At 38.7% G+C, this 20,288-nt stretch overlaps 1 protein-coding gene across 1 annotated transcript in view; it reads right to left on the reverse strand.

Annotated features, from left to right (window-relative positions):
* LOC127806212 (protein GLUTELIN PRECURSOR ACCUMULATION 3) overlaps positions 1-19,749 on the reverse strand; it is a 79,762-nt gene extending 60,013 nt beyond the window's left edge. Inside the window, exons 1-9 of the mRNA XM_052343351.1 lie at positions 19,471-19,749; positions 19,274-19,371; positions 7,738-7,876; positions 7,608-7,636; positions 7,314-7,410; positions 7,170-7,225; positions 6,966-7,073; positions 6,383-6,439; positions 3,233-3,324 (exon numbers count right to left, since the gene is read on the reverse strand). Of these exons, the coding sequence (XP_052199311.1) occupies positions 3,233-3,324; positions 6,383-6,439; positions 6,966-7,073; positions 7,170-7,225; positions 7,314-7,410; positions 7,608-7,636; positions 7,738-7,876; positions 19,274-19,371; positions 19,471-19,532 (738 nt within the window). The 5' untranslated portion in view covers positions 19,533-19,749. The remainder of the gene's footprint in view (positions 1-3,232; positions 3,325-6,382; positions 6,440-6,965; positions 7,074-7,169; positions 7,226-7,313; positions 7,411-7,607; positions 7,637-7,737; positions 7,877-19,273; positions 19,372-19,470) is intronic.
* Positions 19,750-20,288: the final 539 nt, after the last annotated feature.

The following is a 20,288-nucleotide window of genomic DNA, read 5'->3' on the forward strand; positions in this document are numbered from 1 at the left end:
GCCCCTTCCTTGGACTAAAGTATTAGTTCCATCAACCATAAATACAGTAATATTCTGATCACAAGATTTAAAATTGGATAGAATTTCAAGATCACCTGTCATGTGATCTGATGCACCGGTATCTATAATCCAAACACCTGTGGTCAGCCTTTTGGAGAACAAAGAATGACTGATCTTACCTTATTTAGCTAAGGATACCACATGATTGTTGTTGTTGTCCATACTTTCGGTTGTCTTCTGCACCTTGGGTTGATTCAGCAACTGCTGGAGGGCTTCTAGTTGATCTGAGGTTAAAGAGATTTGTGCTGGTGCTGAATTCCCTTTTTCAGATTCCACCATATAGGCGGACTGCACACCTTTTTGCTGGTTCCTTGGTTTCCAATTGGCTGGTTTCCCGTGCAGCTTCCAGCAGGTGTCCCTAGTATGATAGGGCTTGTTACAATGGTCACACCATTGCCTATCTCGATGCATCTCTCCCCTTAGCCGTAATAGATGACCGGCCACGGGATATGTTTAAGGCAGAACTCTGTAACATGCCTTCGTTTGTTGAACCACTAGATAGCATCACTTTCTTTATACTCTCCGCCCTTCTTACTTCGGCAAATACTTCTCTCATAGAGGGAAAGGGCTTAGTTCCAAGCAATCGCCCTCTTACCTCATCCAAATCTGAATTTAGACCTTGCAAGAAGTCAAATATCCTTTCTTTCTCTACCATCTTGTTATACTTCCTTCCATCAGTCGAGCATTCCCATGTGATCTCATGAAAGAGATCAACCTCTTGCCATAATTCAGTCAAGGTATTGTAGTACTTAGTTATCGTGTTGTTACCTTGCTTTGTTGAGCGAATGGTGGATCGAATTTGGAAGCTTTGGGCAGTATTTTCAAGATCTGAATAGATCTCTCGAATCGCATTCCAAATCTGGCTTGCTGTTTTGTAGAAGAGGTAAGTTCTTCCTACATTTGGCTCCATTGAGTCCACTAGCCATGCCATGACAATGGCATTCTCAGCTTCCATACTCCATATGCTGTTGAATCTTGGCTAGGCTTTGCAATTTCTCCGGTTAGATAGCCTACCTTCCCTTTTCCTTTAATCACAAGCATAACTGATTGGGACCACTCTCAGAAGTTGGTTCCATTCAGCTTGTGTAAAGTAATCTGGAGGGAAGATCCATCGAAGGCTGAGAAAGAATGTGACGAGGTTGCAGAGACTGGATTGCTCTTTGTTGGAAGAGGAATAGAAGTCCCCGTACTGGTTGTTTGATCATCAGCCATGGCACAAGTTAAAGAGTTCTTTTACAATTAGAACTCTAAATAATTGGTGGCCACAGAAACTCGAAACCAAGCTCTAATACCATGAAGAAATCCGATAGAATAATGAAAACTATCGTGCTCTTCTCCGTTAGCATCTAGGATTAAATATACAAGACTCCTAGTTTGATACAAACTTATCTCCTAAACTTTAGCAACTAGACAAACTCCTAAATTCTAGTACAAGATAACAAGATAAAATAATTCTAGCTAATCTACAAATAATACACAAGATATATTAGATCAGCTTCTTATTCCTCTCATCTCATCCACAGATCATCTCCTCAATCCTTTAGGATTGGTTGTGCGTCTTTATCTTTCAACAAGTGATATATTGAAAAACAGACTTTGATGAATAATATTACTAAATATTGATATTGGTTTTGAGTAATCAGGATTACTCTTGTTTCTTGGTTTGGGATCTACATCACCCGGCCTATAGATACTCCAATGGATCCTAACGTTAGGCTTGTACCAAGATAGGGGGAGCCATTGGAGGATCATTGGCAATATAGGAGAGTAGTTGGGAAACTTGATTACCTCACCATCACATGGCCAAACATCTCTTTTGTTGTTAGTGTGGTGAGTTTGCTATTGGACACTTCTTGTGAGAGCCATTAGAATGCCTTAGTGTGTATCTTGGGTCAGTTGTCCCATAGATAGACACTCTACCTCAAGCTACTGCATCATCCTGGTTGGAGGTAATTTGGTGTCTTGGAAGAGTAAGAAGCAAAATGTTGTGGCTAGATCAAGTGTTAAAGCTGAGTATCAGCCGTGGTTTTAGCTACATGTGAGCTGGTTTGGCTTAAGCAACTCCTTAAGGAGTTAAGATTTGAAGATTCAGGCCTTTGCAGCTTGATTGTGATAATGAGGCAACCCTACATATCGCCTTTAATCCTGTTTTCAATGAGCAAACTGAACACATAGAAATCGACTATCATTGGGTGAGACTGACGCTGGTTTCTAGGGAAATTAGCACCCTCATTTGTTGGCACTCTAATGACCAGTTGGCAGATCTTCTTTCAAAGGCATTATGTTGTCCACAACTTGACTACATTTGTACCAAGCTAAGCACATATGATATATATGCACCCCCTTGAGGGGGAGTGTTAGAAGAATGCAGCTTTATTGTGTTGTACATAGTGTTGTGTTTCACCTAGTTGTACTGAGTTAATTAGCTTTCTAGAGCTGTATATACACCTAACTGTGAATAGAGATTTCAACCTCTCTCTCTCTCTCTCTCAAATGTAGGCACATATCATATATATGCACCTCCTTGAGGGGGGAGTGTTAGAAGAATGCAGCTTTGCTGTGTTGTACATAGTGTTGTGTTTCACCTCGTTGTACCGAGTTAATTAGTTTTCTAGAGCTGTATATATACCTAACAGTGAATAGAGATTTCAACCTCTCTCTCTCTCTCTCCCTAACTTGCACAAGTAGTTTGTAATGCAACTAGTTCTAGAGAAAAACTCTAATAGCTTCAAGGAAATGAATATTTCTAGACATTCCCAATGTGTTGAAAGCAAGCTCTCATGTCCTAAGTACAAGCATAAGCAGTTTCCTTGACTGTGTCATGTAATTTTTCCTTTGTCCTTGTCACATAACATTTTAAGTTAGAGATGAAGATGTACTATGGGATTGACATTGATATTTGATAGAATCATGAACCCACATCCAAAAAATTTAATGCCGCATTTTAATGGACAGGACAGGATGGGACATGCCCCACTAGCACATAGATAAGATTTGCAACATATCAGAAATTAGTGGTCTCAATGTTTGCATACTAAGGGCTTATGCTAATGGATCAAAAACCAAGTGCCAACTACATCATCAAATGTTGACATGAAGCTATTTTATAATTTGAGATTAGCAAGTAAAATAGGCCTCCCAGTAAATGTAAAAGGTTAATGGAGGTACTTACATAGTGTCCTCCAGATGTGACAGTATGACCGCAGCGAGGTGAAGGAGCTTGACCAGGAAGCTTCAGTTGGGTCCATCCAGGAGTTTCATTTTCTTCCTTCCCCAACAAACATAACATAATTCAGTAAGGAGAGATCAACAAAACCACAAAAAGGTTAAGGATGTCCACAGCATAATCTTCTTGACGAGAAAACAAACCAAACTTAGCTACCTGATACTAGGATATTAAGAAATAGGAAGTGATAAAGTTGGGCAAAAGGAATAACACAAACATACAGAGACACGTTGCACACTGAGAACCATAAAGAAACATGTTGGAAACAGGAAGCAAAAAAGGAAATTTGCCTCTACATAGATGAGAAGTCTTAGGTGTGACCAAGGATCAAGAAATATTTCTATATGCAGTGCTGATTAGCTGGGAACCAGAAATGTTCTGGAAATGTTTCTAAAAAAGGAAAACAGTAAAAAGAATTGAAAAGTGTAACAATATTTGGGAACAAAAGCTGATAGTTGTATAAATGTATATATGAGCTTAATACATTGAACCATTGAATAGTTTTGAGATGTATAAATCTTCCTATATTAAGTTTACAATTAAATAATTCAAAAAAATCAGTATTAAATTAATTAAATGAACCACAAGTATCTATATTTTTAAGTATGAATAAGATACCAACTATATTAAAAAGTCACATGCTATGCTAGTCTCATGACTACTTGCTAAGAAATCCATAAGCTAAACAAGTAACAAAAAAAAACGAGTAAATTGCACTCAGCACTCCTGAAGTTTGGTTTAATTACAAGTGCTACCCCCCACATCCTGGAAATTACAGTTTCCTTTACAAAAGTTGTATCACATTGGCCCAAAATGCATTTACACATCTCTATCTACCTCTTTCCCTGTGCCTCGGGGATATCAGGTTTGGGTGCATTGGGGGGCATATACATGTGTGTGTTGGGGAATTTTTTACCAGAATAACACCTGTTCTAAAAAAATTGCCAAAATAGGAGCCATTTCAAATTTTTAACCAATCTAGCATCCTCCCTCACATCTTACCAGCCACACAAGAGGGGATCATGCTTGGCATCTGTGAAGCAGAATCGCTGGTCAAACCAGCAGTTTTATACCATCACAGAATCGCAGATGTGACCAATGGTTATGCTCCCCCATTTAGAGAAATTTCTCTAAATGAGGGAGTGATCAAAGAAAGATGGAAGAACTATTTCTCAAAGTTATTCAACGAAGGTGGAGAAACCAGTGGTATGTTAGGTCATCTTAGTAACTCTGAAGACAGGAAATTACACCTTCCATAGATTTATTTGTCCAAACAAAATAAAACAAGCATTGAAAAAGATGAAAAATAGTAAACTACTCGAACTAGATCCCAAAAAAATATGGAAATTCATGGGAGAAGAGGGCATTTTTGGATTAACAAAATTATTTGATGAGATCTTTACATCAAAAAGGATGTCATCCAAGAGGATAAATAGTAATAGTAATTTAGTGCATATTTATAAGAATATAGGAGGTGTGAAGTTGTGAAAGTTAATTGAGGGATCAAGCTAATAAGCCACACTATGAAACTTCAGGATAGGATAACTAAACAAAGGTTAAGGAGAGAAACCAAGGTCTCTCAAACCAAATTGGTTTTATGCCTGGTCGAATAAAAATGGAAGTTATTTACTTGCTCACACTTTATAAGGCCCAAAGATGAAATATATAATAATCTACATATGGTATTTATAAACTTGGAAAAAGCCTATGACAGTCTGCAAAGAAGTCTTGGGAAGGGTGTTGGAGAAGAAAGGAGTTCAGATTGTTTATATAAGCAAAAACATAACTTAGGACTTGTGGAGGAGATACTGAGACATTTCCCACAACAATTGGATTACACTAGGGATCTGCATTGAGCCCTTGTCTCTTTGCTCCTGTGATGGATGAGCTCACAAAGCACATCCAAGAAGAAGTGCATTGGTGTATGTCATTTGCAGACATAACATTGTCTTAATGGATGAGACAAAGGAAGGCATGATAACAAACTTGATTTATGAAGAAACACCTTAAACACCTAGTGGGATTGAAGTATGTTTGTGATTGTTGTTGTTGCTATTGTTACTGTTGTTGATGGATGCTTTCCAGTATAACCCACTATAAACCCAAGATAGAAAACATAAAGCTCAAAACTTCACATATCACAGGGCAATGTAGAAGAATAGGTCCATGGACTCACCAACGCTCCAACAAAGATAACACTAACCCAACACCACCCACCAATGCATTCTCAAATTGTCAATTTAATGGAATCAAGGGAAGCTCACAGTTGTCTAGGCAAAGAAGGAAATTTCAGGAGGGGTGCTCATTTTCCATAAGACTTTCCAAGGAAAATAAGAAGGCCTTAATCATGAAGGCACAAAAATGAACAAATAGTAGATGTCCCACTTTGTGAAGGGATTAATAAACTTGTTAATAACCTTCTGTCCTCCCATGCTCTATCAAAAGATAGCTCTGGAACAAGTTAAAGAAAGCTGGAAAAAAGTCAATATACTAGTCCTAATAGCTGGTAATGGGTCTTATTTCAATCACAAATTACTTCCAGTTCAATCTTTTAGAATTATTATTTGATTGAGGCAGCCATACTATTTAAAAGCTCATTCATGCTATTGGAGATTTACCTTCAAGAGCAAGTGCTACATAGAGCACATCCTAGCAGTTGATCTTGAAGATTGAGAACATTTAAGGAAACTTCATTCTAAGGCTAGGAGAACAATATGCTATGCTCAATTCTCAACTTGACTAATTATTCTTGCATCTAAATTAGACTAATAAAAAGAAAAAGAATACACAAGATGTCCTAGTGGCAATCACCTATTTTCAAGCATATGAACAAATCATGAGTGCATTGTAAGTGCTTGAATGGAAATGATGTATCATATTGCATTTCCATGAAGGAAATATAACTTCATACTTAATGAAGGCATGGCATACAGCTTAAGTAGAGAACAATCTTGAGACTGAAGAGAACTTTTCAAGACATGGCACATATAAAGCCATACAATGACAGAATATATATATATATATATATCATGCTCAGTATCTAGAAACAGGAACAGCAGATTTGAATCTAGAAGTAGAAGGATAGAAATATGATACCTCCTTCAACCAGACCCTTTAAAGCCCATAAATCGCCCATGATGGGCCCTCCACCTCCTACACGAGTCAAAAAACTGATGTGTCAATGTAGCAAACAAACATTGCATGGTGGTGGGACTACTTCATGCCTATGATACTAGCAATCTTTTCCCTGTGATAGAACCCCCCTACGTGATTGATTAGAATTGAATCTGAATTACAGGGTAAGAAAGAAGCATATCAGCCAATAAGATCTGTAAGCAGATACCAAGCATTATATAAGGATACAGAATGCCACCTACTTGTCATTTCCTCCTCAAAACAAAACCTTAGAAAAAGACACCATCAAAACTGAACTGGAATTATTTTTTGCTTCTTTTTGTGTGTGTGTGTGTGTGTGTTTTTTTTTTTTTTTTTTTTGGGGGGGGGGGGAGGGGGGTTTAACTGCGAAATATCAACCATCTTCAATTTTTACCCCCACATTTTTTGACACTACCGCGTTTTTATGCAACTAGGAAAAGGTGCTTTGTAGATATATTAAGACTTCTTCAAGTGAAGAAACATTGGGACATCAGCAGAAGAAAATTGGAGGTAAGTATCTCACCTCTGCCACCATAAACCAGTAACCGCTTCTCAACCATAGTAGCAGTGTGCCCACATCTAGGTGGCGGAAAGGTTCCAGAAACTGATAGCTCCGTCCACTCAAGTGATACTACTTAGAACAAAAGAAGGGTTTAACACAGAGATAGAATTATAATATGACATTAAATTGAAAATATCCCTAGCACTTTTGAGGAAAGAAATTTACTTGTGTCCAAGACATAGATATCTGACAACCATTTTTTACCATCCCAGCCTCCATACCTGCATATAATTTAACCTTTAAGATTCGCAAGCTAAACAAACCTGTATCAAGGATGTCATCGAATATGCAAAATCTATCAATACTCACATCACAATCTTGCGGTTTCCAACAGAAGAAGCAGCAGCAAAATCTCGTGGTGAAGGCAAGTCACCAAAACTGGTAAGTTCAGACCATTGCCATATATCTAAACATATATAAGTTTAGTTATTCTTCAACAAGAGCAGAAGATGAAAAACGGTACACACATATATACAAAATATCCAATCATAACAACATACGTCATATTTCAAAGATACATATATATCTAATCATAAAAATTTTAGTCATATTTCTTTGACATCACATGGAAGTAGTTAATACATAAAGGATATAGATTCTTACCAGTATCCAGGACCCAAAAATCACCCAACCTGAAAATAGAGTTTGTCAGCAACGTGGCACACATCCGGTATTGCCAATGAAACATTGATTTGCAATTGCAAGGACACATATTTTGTAGACATACACAGACCTTTTACTACCAGACCTCCCACCAAAAATAAACATGTGGCAATCAATTGCAACAGCAATGTGAAATGCTCGTGGGCTGGGTCCCACCTCCCCATCTGCCTCACTGCCAGTGCACTCTGGTTGAAACCATAATTTGTTTTCTGAAACATTCAAAAAGCTCAAATTCATAACCATTACGCATCTTCCAGAAAAATCATGGTGCAAGTAGAATGAACACAACTTCTTGTATTCTGCTGTCTCTGCACAACCCTAAATTTCAAGAGCAACCTGTGCAGGTGGATGACAGTTGGCCAAGCAAACAATTAAGCAATCAGACATTTAAAATTTAAGCAGCTTCTCACTTATATGGTGCTATTCCAGGTGAATACTCAATATGGTCCAAACAATGTGGGACCTGGAAGAAGATGAGCAGTATTGGTGATAAATCTCATACAAGAGGTATTTGGTTTAATCATATTATACTTTGTTATTATCTCTTAGAAGATTAAGTCAGAAATATAAGTAGGCTCAGTTTTAGAGAATATCTACTTGTAAGTCTTGCAATGCCTATGAAAAGGTCTTGATGTAAAATGAACGTATTCTTTCAGGACAGATAGAAATTAAATATGAAAAGGTAATTTCCTCTCAACTCCACACGTCTTATATTCTTTCAGGATGCATAGAAGTTAAATACTGAAGGGTCTTGTCTTATCTTCCTTCTATCCAAATCTCTCGTCTTTGGTCCCTAGCTTTTACGATTTCTATCTTCTCTCACTTTCATCCATTTTGTCTATCTCTATTTCATGAAGCCCATTGGCATGCCTGTGGTGAAATTCTCATTAAGATAACATTAGATTAGCCTTGCATCACAGGGACGACATTCCTCCAAGATGGGAATAACAAACTGTTATAATATTCCAAGATCCTCCTATTTTAGGCAATGTAGAGTTAGAAGAATATATAGTTTCCAAATTTCTTTGATTAGGCTGATTGCAGATTCTTAGGAGTTACCTAGTTTAGAGATATGTTTACATCTCCTTTGTGTATATATTCAATGCAGGTACAGTCTTTTAATCAATCAAGTGAGAAATCATCTTTCTTCACATGGTATCGGAGCCACATTCCTAGGGAGTTTGTTTCAGTTTTCCACCACCCTACATCTCGGCTTGTTCTGCCTCTCCAGCCTTTATCGCAGGCCGGCCATCCTACCCTCATCAGTTGTAGGACTTCTTAGTGTTCTCCCTGTCAACTTTGACCACCACAGCCACAGTCCAAAGTTCAATCCACGTGAAGTCCTGCGGAGCACTCCATCCCATCACTGGGCCTTGTCGCCATTGCTGTCGCAGGATACCATCCTCGTCCAAGCCGCTGGTCGACAACGGTGTTTGTTGCTGTCGTAACCTCAATAGTCAAACCTGATTGCTCAACCTCCCTATGCCACTATGACTGACCACTCAGCCACTAGCAGTCCCGTGAACCCAATTCTGACTGACGACCCAATCAGCAACACATCTTCGGGAGAGTTACAAAATCTCTACTCTTCTTACAGATTGAATGGAAAGAACTACTTGAAGTGGTCACAACTGGTTCGCACATTCCTCAAAGGAAAAGGAAAGTTCAGCCATCTCCTTGGTACGGGACCAAAATCCTATGACTCTAAGTTCACAGCATGGGACAAACATGACTCGATGGTTATGGTGTGGCTTTGGAACGCAATGGATCCGAAAATCAGTGATACATGTATGTTCCTATCCATGGCTAAGGAGCTTTGGGAGACCATCCAACAAACATACTTCAAGAAGAATGACTCAGCCTAGATTTACGAAATTAAGATCAAGTTGATGTCTGCCAAGCAAGGTAACCTTTCTGTCACCAAGTATACAAATATGCTGAAGAACCTATGGTAGGAGATGGATTACTATCGATCCCTTCTAATGAAAGACCAAGATGATGCTTCCACTTTACAGCAGTTTATAGAAAAGGATCACATCTATGACTTCTTGGCTGGGCGCTGACCTAAATATGATCGAGCTCAGATTAAGATCTTTGGCAAGGAAGAATTACCACCACCGAATGAGACTGTTGCCATTATCCGAGCAGAGGAGAGTAGAGGGAGGTGATGCTTAAAGACCAAGCAGTGGAAGGATCAACGTTAACCATATGGGGCTACAAGGATAATCCTGCAGCCAAGCAAATTGCTTCGCTGCCAATAGGTAAAAAGTCTGAATCCAAGTAGAATAATAGGTATAATCCTGTGTGCAACTACTGCAAGATGAAGGGGCATGTTAAGGATGAATGCTACAAGCTTCATGGTAGACCCCAAGAAGCTGATATAGGATATGGCAGCCAACGGAAGGGGCAGGTAAACCTGTCCCAGTCAAAGGAGCTGTCTCAGCCAAAGGAGGAGCTGGAATCCCCGGAATCCTCTAGCACAATGGGCTCGACAAACAGGACATTGAGAGGCTGAAGGCCTTTCTCAAGACCCTAGGTACATCCTCCACCAACCCCGATGTTTGCTCATTTGCACAATTAGGTATGTCTCTTGCCTCTCATGGTTACAGAGCTTCAAACAAAAGTCAATCCTCTTCATGGATAATTGATTACGACATGACCAATCATGTGACTTTTTCGTCCTACTCCTCCACTTACACTCCCTGTTCCAGCTCACAGAAAATTATTTCAATTGATGTGTTACGCCCCTTGGGTAGAACTCACCCTCAAAAGCTAGTTGTCAAGGAAAGGGTGCCCAAGAGGTTATAAAGCCCACACCAAGAGCCTAAACTTCCGATGTTGGGCAAATCCTATACCTACATACCACCACGCTCCGCAGTCCAACGCCCACGACGGCAGGTTGTGCACTAGCCACGGCTAGTTCCGGACAAACACTGCAATGCCAACGTCACCTCCGTCGCCGCACGATTGCAACTGAGAAACATGGGACCGGTTCTGATACCACTGTTACACCCCTTGAGTAGAACTCACCCTCAAAAGCTAGTTGTCAAGGGGAGGGTGCCTAAGATGTTATAAACCCCACACCAAAAGCCTAAACTTCCGATGTGAGACAAGTCCAATATCTTGCAGTAGACCATAACATGATGGATCTTCCATCACCGTGACAAGGATTGGTGACATTCATCTTAGTCCTTCCCTCATCTTAAAAAATGAATTACATGTTCCAAAACTCACTACCAATCTCATCTTCGTTCACCACCTGCTTCATAACTCTAATTGCAACCCTTTCTTCCCAATTGTTATGTTTTCCAAGATCAAAATTCAGGGAGGACGATTGGGCATGCTAAGGAAAGAAATGAGCTCTACTATCTTGAAGAGGCAGATAAAATCAGTGGGTTCAATATAGTTCACTATTCTATTTCTTTGATGTCCAATAGTTCCACTCTAAGTCAAATCTGACTGCAACATCATCGTTTAGATCACCCTTCATTCAAGATTTTTCCAGTCATGTCTCCATCTTTGTTTAAAAGTGTTGATGTCGACACACTTCATTGCGATACTTGTGAGCTTGCCAAGCACGAACGTGTGCATTTTCCTCTTAGTCATAAAAGAACATCCCTACCTTTCTTTCTAATCCATACAAATATTTGGAAACCCTCTCATTTGCACAATATTTCCACCGCTACTTAGTTCGTTACCTTTATTGACGATTGCACTCATGTAACTTGGGTTTATCTTTTAAAGAGAAAATCTGATATGGGTGTTATTTTTCCAATCTTTCACAATACAATTCAAAATTAGTTTGGGGTGAAAATCAAAAAGATAAGGTTGGATAATGCACGAGATTATTTCAATCAAACTTTATCTTCATACTTCACACCAAAGGCATCATCCATGAATCTTCGTGTGTTGATACCCCTCAACAAAACGGCATGGTCGAACAAAAAAATGGCCATCTGCTATCCACCACACATGCCCTGATGTTCCAAAACAAAGTCCCCAACTATCTATGGAGGGAAGCTGTACTTACTTCTACTCAATCAACTACACACCCTCTCATACTATCAGTTTTTAGAGTCCTTGGCAAGTGTTCTCCCAGTTCTATCCCCATTTCACTGCTTCTACCTTCTTACCCACTCAAGTTTTTGGTTGCGTTATGTTCGTCAATATTCACTCCCATAATCGTAGCAAACTTGACCCCTAAGCTCTCAAATGTGTCTTCATTGGGTATTCTTCTACTCATAAGGGCTACAAATGTTACTATTACAACTCTCGGGTAGAACTCATCCTCAAAAGCTAACTGTTAAGGGGAGGGTGCCCAAGAGATTATAAACCCTACACCAGAAGCTTGAACTTCCAATGTGGGACAAGTCCCATACCTTGCAATGGACCATAACAGTTACCACCCTTCCTCTGGGAAAACCTTTGTCTCGCTGATGTTACTTTTGTTGAACATGAGCGATTCTTTGACAATCGTGGTCTTTAGGGGGAGCCTCTACCTGTGGAAGACCACGATAGGATTAATTTCTTGTCCTTACCCAGTTTGGCAACCCAACAACCTGAATCACTAGCATTAGCCTCTCCAAAACCTACTCGCATTGAAACCCAGACCGACTTCGAGTCTGATCCCCAACCATCAACTCTCTTGAAACCGAAACAAAGGTCACCTATTGAGTCAGTCTATTCAAGAAGAAAGAGTGTCATGACTTCACCAAAGCCCACTCAACTATCTGAATCGAATTCCGACCTTGGGATAAACACAGAAGTTAGGACTTCTCCTCCTCCTATTATTGATTCTAACCATGTTTTGCCCTCGTAGAGCCACACAGCAATGAGAGTAATCTTGATCTTCCCATTGCTCTTATAAAAGGCAACCAGAAATGCACAAGCCACCCCTTGTCTCATTTTGTGACCTTTGATAGAATGTAATGTTCTAAAACACGCTAGGCGCCAGATTGGGACCTAGCACCTAGGTGGGGCCTACGAAAACTGCCCTTTTTTAACTTTAAGAATCTCAAACAATGCTTAATTATTTACACCCAGCTGAATCCAATTGCAAGTTCAGTTGTGCACATATACAACAACTAGCTACAAACCCTAGAATCCTATCAAAACACAAATTTCTAGGGCGAGAGCTGAAAATCAAAGCTTCTTGAGAAGAGTTGCAAAAATGATGAAAGAAGCTTCAAACCCAGAGAGAGCTAAAAATCGAAGCTTCTCGATGAAAGAAGCTAAACAAAAGATGAAAGAGCTGAAAAGCGAAGCTAGCTCTCGAATCGTACCAAAGGAAGAAGATCGAGAACCAGCAAGGAGATAGGCATTGGATCCAAACGCACGAAGAAACGATTGGCAACAGCGGCGATGAGACGATTAGCGGCGGTGGCAACAACAACAGAAAGAAATTGACAAGTCCACGAGAGAGAAATCCAAACGCACGTCTAGGCGACCAAGGCGACTAGGCGCCAATTGGGCCCGATTAATCGAGCTCGGTGCCTAGGGGTGCCAATTTGCATGTAATCACGGCGGCCAGGGGACGCCTAACGCCTCGGCGAGGCTTAGGTTGTGATGTGCCCAAAATACAAAAGAAATACTAGCACCCCTTGTTTGATATGAAAGTTCGACACAAATAAGAAAATACTAGTTTCGATTCGCCACACTCTAAGATAGAAGAAGGAAGAGTGATAAGAATCAAGTAAATTCGCCACTAAACAAATGAATTGCTTATATAAGAATTAGGATAAAAATGCTCTCTGCACTTTCTTCATAAAAATGTTCATACCAAAACATTACAAGATCACACATATAAATACTAATCTTAAAGACAAACCTAATAATTAAAGACAAATAACATCATTGCCTCTTTTGACAAAAGAGGGTTAATGATGATAGAAGATAAACCAAAAGCATAAAGTAAAACATCATCATGCCACTTTTGACAAAGGGAATCATGATTGCCTCTTTTGACAAAATGGGGCTAATGATGATAAAAGACAAACCAAAAGCATAAAGAAAAACATCATCATGCCACTTTTGACAAATGGAGTCATGATGATAAAACACAATGATACAAACAAGACAAAACACTCTCAAACATAAAGATAAATGAAGGGTGACATCAGTTATGAGACTTGGGCTTGTTGGAAAGACTTGGGCCTGGCAGATGGGCAGATTACTTGGGCTCGATCATGGAGTGTCTAGATTGCATTTTGGTCCTAGGCTTCCAAGCAAACAAGCAATGTGATTAATTTGAGCTTTAACTCTTTCACTTTGAATTCCAATTCTTCTAAATGGGCTAGAGTCTTTCCAATAAATAACTCAAGTTCTTTTTGAAATTCTTTAACCCTCGAACGAGTAATTGGCCCAAGACTTACACGCTCTTGGACAACCCTTGCCTTTGCTTCTTTACCATTCACATCAAGCTGTGTTTTAGAACACTGATAGAATGTCACCTTCACATAAAAGTTTCCTCACCCATCTTAACTCAATCAAGATACCATGAACTGTGTTTTGTTTTAGGCACTAGAAAGTAAGGAGTGGAGACATGCCACGAAAGTGGAAATGGATACACTAGAAAAAAATAAAATGTGGTTGATCTACCGAGAGAAAAAAAACTAGTTAGATGCAAATGGGTGTCCTCTATGAAATACAAGGTAGATGGGTCTTTGGAGAGATACAAAGCTCGACTAGTTGCAAAGGGTTGCACTCAAACACATGGTGTTAACTACCAAGACACATTTGCACCAACAACTAAAATGAACACCGTGAGGCTCTTGCTATCATTGGCAACAAATTTCGACGGGAATTTGTATCAGTTTGATGTGAAGAATGCCTTCCTACATAGGGATCTAGAGGAAGAAATTTACATGGTCTGCTTTTTGGGATTTGACATTGATACAAACAAAAAGGTATGTCGATTCAAAAAGGCACTTGATGGGTTAAAACAATCCCCCAGAGCTTGATTTAATAGATTTACAAAAGCAATGTTGTCAATGGGATATCGACAAAGTCAAGGAGACCACACCTTGTTTGCTAAAGAATGACCTATTGTCTTGATCTTTAATATGTAGTCATTAATGGAGAGATCTGATTTCTTGATGGAACGTAACTATTGCTTTAATTGAAAAGATTTTGCAATTATCTGTCTAGAATATAAATTTTCTAGTGTAGACCATACCTCTACAACTGATTCGCACTAAATTACTTGAGCCAAAACTTTTCGTTCAATAGTTGAAAATAGCCAGCCAAGTAAAAGTTGATCAGATCTCAACCAACTCATATAATCCTCGTTCAATTTCGTAGCCTTAGCATTACTGCTTTCCGGATCAACAATAGACTTAGGAGAAGGAGTCAATTTGTGCAATAACGGTACTAGATCAAACAATCAAATGGTAGCCAACACTTGAGCTTTCCAAAAAATATAATTTCCTGAATCGAGCTTAATCGGAACGAAATTTAGAGCCTTCGCAATTGCACCAAAATCAGATTGCGAAGTGGTAGAAAGAGAGGAGGAGGATCAAGGAGGAGGAAGAGAATAAGAGGTACTGTGAGAAGGATTGGATGCCATGACTCTCGTTTATTGCTCTGATACCATGAAAAGATCTTAAGAAACTCTAGGGCAAACTACAAACAGAGCAGAGAGAGAATTCGAATGAGGAACTAACTTCGTAATTCATTAAAACTGAACAACCAACCCAAATGGAGCGCGTTGTTGTATATTTATAACAGCAAGCCTCTTACACTGACTTAGCAACTTACTGAGCTTAATGAATTAATAAAAAAAAAATACAGCAAAGTAAAATAAAGCAAATAACTACTGCTAATACAATATGCTTTCACCTGCTTGAGATTCTTGATATTAGAGACCACAATGTACAAACATTGGATGTCATATGTATAACACTCTTCAGCTTCCTTCCACACATCAACACAAGTTTCAAAGGGGCGAAAGAGTTACATGATGGACGGATCAATAGACTGCCATAGGAGGCTACATAACCGGGCATTAACTTGTTCTCATCTAGCCCAATTAGCTTCTGGCATGCTTTTAGCCTTTGTGGTAAGATGATCCGGTTGGCCTTACCCTTTGAATCACATTTTGACAGAGGCTACCCATGAGAGATAATTGGCAGACCCTATCAACTTCACAGTGGTAATATTGGTTGTCCCAAGATTGGAGATAGTGAAGGATTGAGAGGCAGCAGGGACAACAGATGCCGGAGCAGGAGTAGCACCGGCAGAAACAGCGTCACTAAGATCAGACATGGCGAGGACTTTGACATCGGAAATAGCTTGAGGGGTCGTCGGGGATCAAATCTGGAGAAGCCACAGTCTCAGGTAGACAATTTCTACGGGGCGTAGGCCTCCCAAAAGGTAACGGAGGCGTGCAAAGGTTTCCTCGGGCCGGACGGAGATTGGCCCTCGAGTGCAAAGGCAGAAGGGAGCTTGACTGCAAGACCCACCCGTCGAGCAGGGACGAAAGTCGGAAGAGAATTGACTGGCGGATGCGCCGGCGCGTGGAGGCGGAGGCAGCGCATGGGGGCAATCTGATGGTGGCGAACCCTAGGATGTTGGCGATGTTAGCAAGTGGTGGCCGAATAGTGGGGTTCCGGTATGGGCAGTGACGGTGACAGTGATGGCTAGGGTTTGAAGATTGCTGGAAAAAGATACACAAGACGACTAAGGTTTTTCTCACCGGTGGCTCTGATTCCATGTGAGAAAATAATTATAAGAGAAAAACCTAAGAGATTAGACTCTCTAAACTTGTTATTTATAATAGGCATAACGAGCCTTAAACACCTACGGGCTTAACCTATGGGCTTAATCTAATTACAAATAAAACACACATATAATAGTTACAATATATACAATTATACTAATAATTCTAACAAACTGAAAGGCTAAGACTGAAGTGGACTGTGAGCTCTAGGATGAGTAGATTAAGGCTCCAAAGATGAATGGATATTTTTTTGAACAACTCTAGTCTGCAGCTTCTTGAGATAATTTTCCAACCAACCAGGGGAAGTTTGTTTGCTCATCCATATACCTTCTACTCCATCCATAAAGGTTAGTTTTGGAGCTTAAATCAAGCATTGGGGCCACTTGTGAATGCATCTCTAGGCTCTTCTAGCCTTTATCAAACTCCAGCCCTATCAAATATCCTAATAACAATTTCCATGGCCTGTTTTATATGCAAATTTGTGCTTCAATAGTTCAAACATCCATAGGTCCCACAGGAAATGCACAGGGAATATTGCTCTTTCACAGCCAATCAGTGGAAACAAGAGGTAGCCAAAAGCTGTTAAATATACCGAGAGAAAAAGGAAACTATAGACACAGCCAATCAATGGAAACAAGAGGTGGCGGTAGCAAAAAGCTTTTAAATATGCTGAGAAAGAAAGAAAACTATAGACCCTTGGCTCCCTCGTGTCCCTTCTCAAGACCCTATGTTCAACCTCTGCTTGGATTTTGTACCATTCATGCTGTCATTATCAGGTCTCTAAATGAGATACAATGATTCCAGAAAACTATAGTTAATATTTGAACTAGTCTATCTCCATAAACTGGCAAGAGCAATCATTCTTACTACCTATCTACTTCAAATGTATGTAATTTGCACACAGTGCTTGCCAACTTCATGTACCAGATAGAGGGCACTAGCATCCAATATTTTCCAGCTGGGATCCACAATAGTTATATGTGAACTAAACAGCCAGTTGCTACATTCACATGAGTTGGTGGCCAAAATCTACTTTTAGAAGATCGGTATCATCAAATTCTTAGAACGATTTACTAGATTATTGTACTATACTGTCACAAAAGGTCAAGGCAACATTTCAATGCACCACTAATTGCTCTCAATAGAATTCTCTATCATAGTTTATTATTTACTTAACTGAAACGTCAAGACAACAATTGTTTTCAAGAGAAAAGTTCAAAAAATGAAGATTATAAGGGACCAATAAGCAGCACCATCATTATCATTTGAAAAGGGAGAAAAAAGATAAGAAAATGAGTGAACCATCTAGGAGGGTAAAAAAAAAACGAGTCCACCTTTCTAGTTGACCTGTCAAACTAGATGGATTTACGTATTTAGAATAGCATCAAATCATGTGTTGGATAAGATCAAGCAATGCAAAAAATAAAATATTTGATCAATCAATAATTTGATAAGTGTGGTTTTTTATATGTTGCAACAAGGAGTAGTCAACACTGCTTGTAAGTACTACCACACGGTGTCTTCTGCATATATTCTTGATAAACTGGTCTTTAGAAGGAACTGGAGCAATTGAAACTTCCTCTATTTTCTGCTAGGATGTCATATTCAATAAGCATGAAATAGAGAAAGAGGTAACTAATAAAATGCAAGTAAAATGCATATGAACAAGGTTATGGGATCGATTGGGTGAGATGATAAGTAGAGGAAGAAAAAAAAAATAGATGCATCAAGTCATCTTCAAATCTCTTAAGAACTTAGAATAAGATGTCATGGATTCTCATGCTCTACATTGTTCTCATCCAATATCTTAGAGTACCTAGTACCCTTATTATTTTATATTGCGAGTGCAGAGAGGTTCTGCTTGTTGTGTTTATTGAATGCTAACATAGCATCGCAAATTTTCTTTGCCTGAAGACATGGCAAGTCATACCCTCCACATAGGTTGGAAACAACATAAGTTTAAATTTTTCAAAGCACATCATCATGATTGTGTGCACACTTGGATGAGAATAGAGAAGGAACAAATTACTTCTTTCTTAAGATACTCACTTTCTTGAGTGGATTTGGACATGTATTACCAAATTGCATATAACATCTTAAATAATTTTCTCAAGCAGAAGTGTGTGAAAAATTGATGTAATTTTTTCTGATGGTTTTAAGGAATCCAATGGAGTAGTTTTTCCTTTGTTCAAGTTTTTCCATATCCATAATTGCAAATCACTAAATCTAATGTCCTATAGTACATGTTGCTATACTTCTAAAAAAATTATAAGTTTTATTGTCTGAATCTTTCTTTTAAACGAGTCTATATTTCAAATTCATTGTGAAATTCTAGCATGCTCTGCTGTAATAACTGAACAAATATAGCAATGGAAAGTGGATCTACAAAAAGTAAATAGCAAAATTGATAATGCATTTGGCAATTGGCATCCAAACTGCTACAGAAACAAAATATTTCCACCTTCTAACATAGTGAAGGCAATGTATGTAGCTAATAACAAGTTCAAGGTTCAAAACTTTTCAAGAGTCCTCTTATGATCATTAACCAGTATCACTTTCTAGGCACCTTCTTTCGTCAATTAGAACCAGGATTTCAGACAAATAAATCCAACAATACTCTCTGTATGCGTTTTTTTATGGTCAAAAGAGAGGAAAATAATCGCTTTCTATATTTGTCTCTTCCTTCTCCTTCACTTCCACAAGTTCCAAACAGAGAAGGATAGAAAGGCTAAGCCGTAAAAAAAGTACTCTAAAATCGAAGAAACCTGAATTCAACAGACACCAAGCAGATGAAACAAGAACAAGCGAGAAGGTTCCCTTAATCTGATAGTGACTCGGTGACTTGAGGATAAAAGGAAAAAAATAAAATAAAAAACAGAAAAGAGAGTACCGATATCGTAAACAGCGATGTCGTTGAGGAACTTCTTGTCGACAAGGCCACCGAAAACGACGACTTTAGACTTCCCAATATTCACAGTGGTGTGGCCGCTGAAATTCAAGTAAACACGGTCTAAGCAGATCAGATTACGAAGAAATTAACCAAAGAAAACTAGTGATTCGGATATAGAGAGATGGAATTGCTATTACCTTCGAGGCTTGGGAAGTGTTCCGCTGAAATCAGAAGACGAAGCTTGAATCCAGCAATGCATTTCTTTTTCTTTTTCCTCTTCGCTTCTCTGTCTCCCTCTCTCTCTCTCTCTCTCTCTCTCTAGAATGGGACCTGTTTCTCTTCCTTACTGATCAGTGATCCCATGGAGGCATTGCCGTCGAGATCATGATTTCAGAGATCCCGCAAACTTCAAATGGGGCGGCCGTAGCTCAAACCGAACCCGACCCAAAACCCACGATGGCACCTTAACCTTATGTGGTTTCGTACAATACCGTAGACACCCCTTCAATAAATATTATAGAAGCGTGTATAATGATGTGGGGTAAGGGGTTAATAGAGAAATTAAAATAAAAATTGAAGGGTTTCTTTGAAAAAGAGGTCACCAACTTTGTATTATTTATGAATGAAAAAATAATATTCAAAGGTAAGAATCTTCTCTGGCAAACTTAGACCACGTTCTCTTTACTTTTTAATTTTTAATTTTGAGTTTTGAATTCATTTTTAGTTTTTTATTTTGATAGTCTATTTTTAGAAAATTGAAAACGCATTCTATTTATCATTTTGAAAAACTATTTCTTAAAACAGAAAATTAGAAAACGCGTTCTCTTTGAAATTTTGAAAATAATTTTTTAATGATATTTTATTCAATAAATTTGATTATTCAGTAAATTAAAAATATTTAATGTTTATAAATTATTAAAAAAATATCTACATTTTAAAGTTAATAAATTTCGTAATATTTTTTTCATTATAATAATAAAATATGAATAAATAAATAAATGTGTTTTGAGTTTTA

This window comes from Diospyros lotus, chromosome 7, assembly GCF_014633365.1.
Source record: "Diospyros lotus cultivar Yz01 chromosome 7, ASM1463336v1, whole genome shotgun sequence".
In the NCBI taxonomy this organism is placed as follows: Eukaryota; Viridiplantae; Streptophyta; class Magnoliopsida; order Ericales; family Ebenaceae; genus Diospyros; species Diospyros lotus.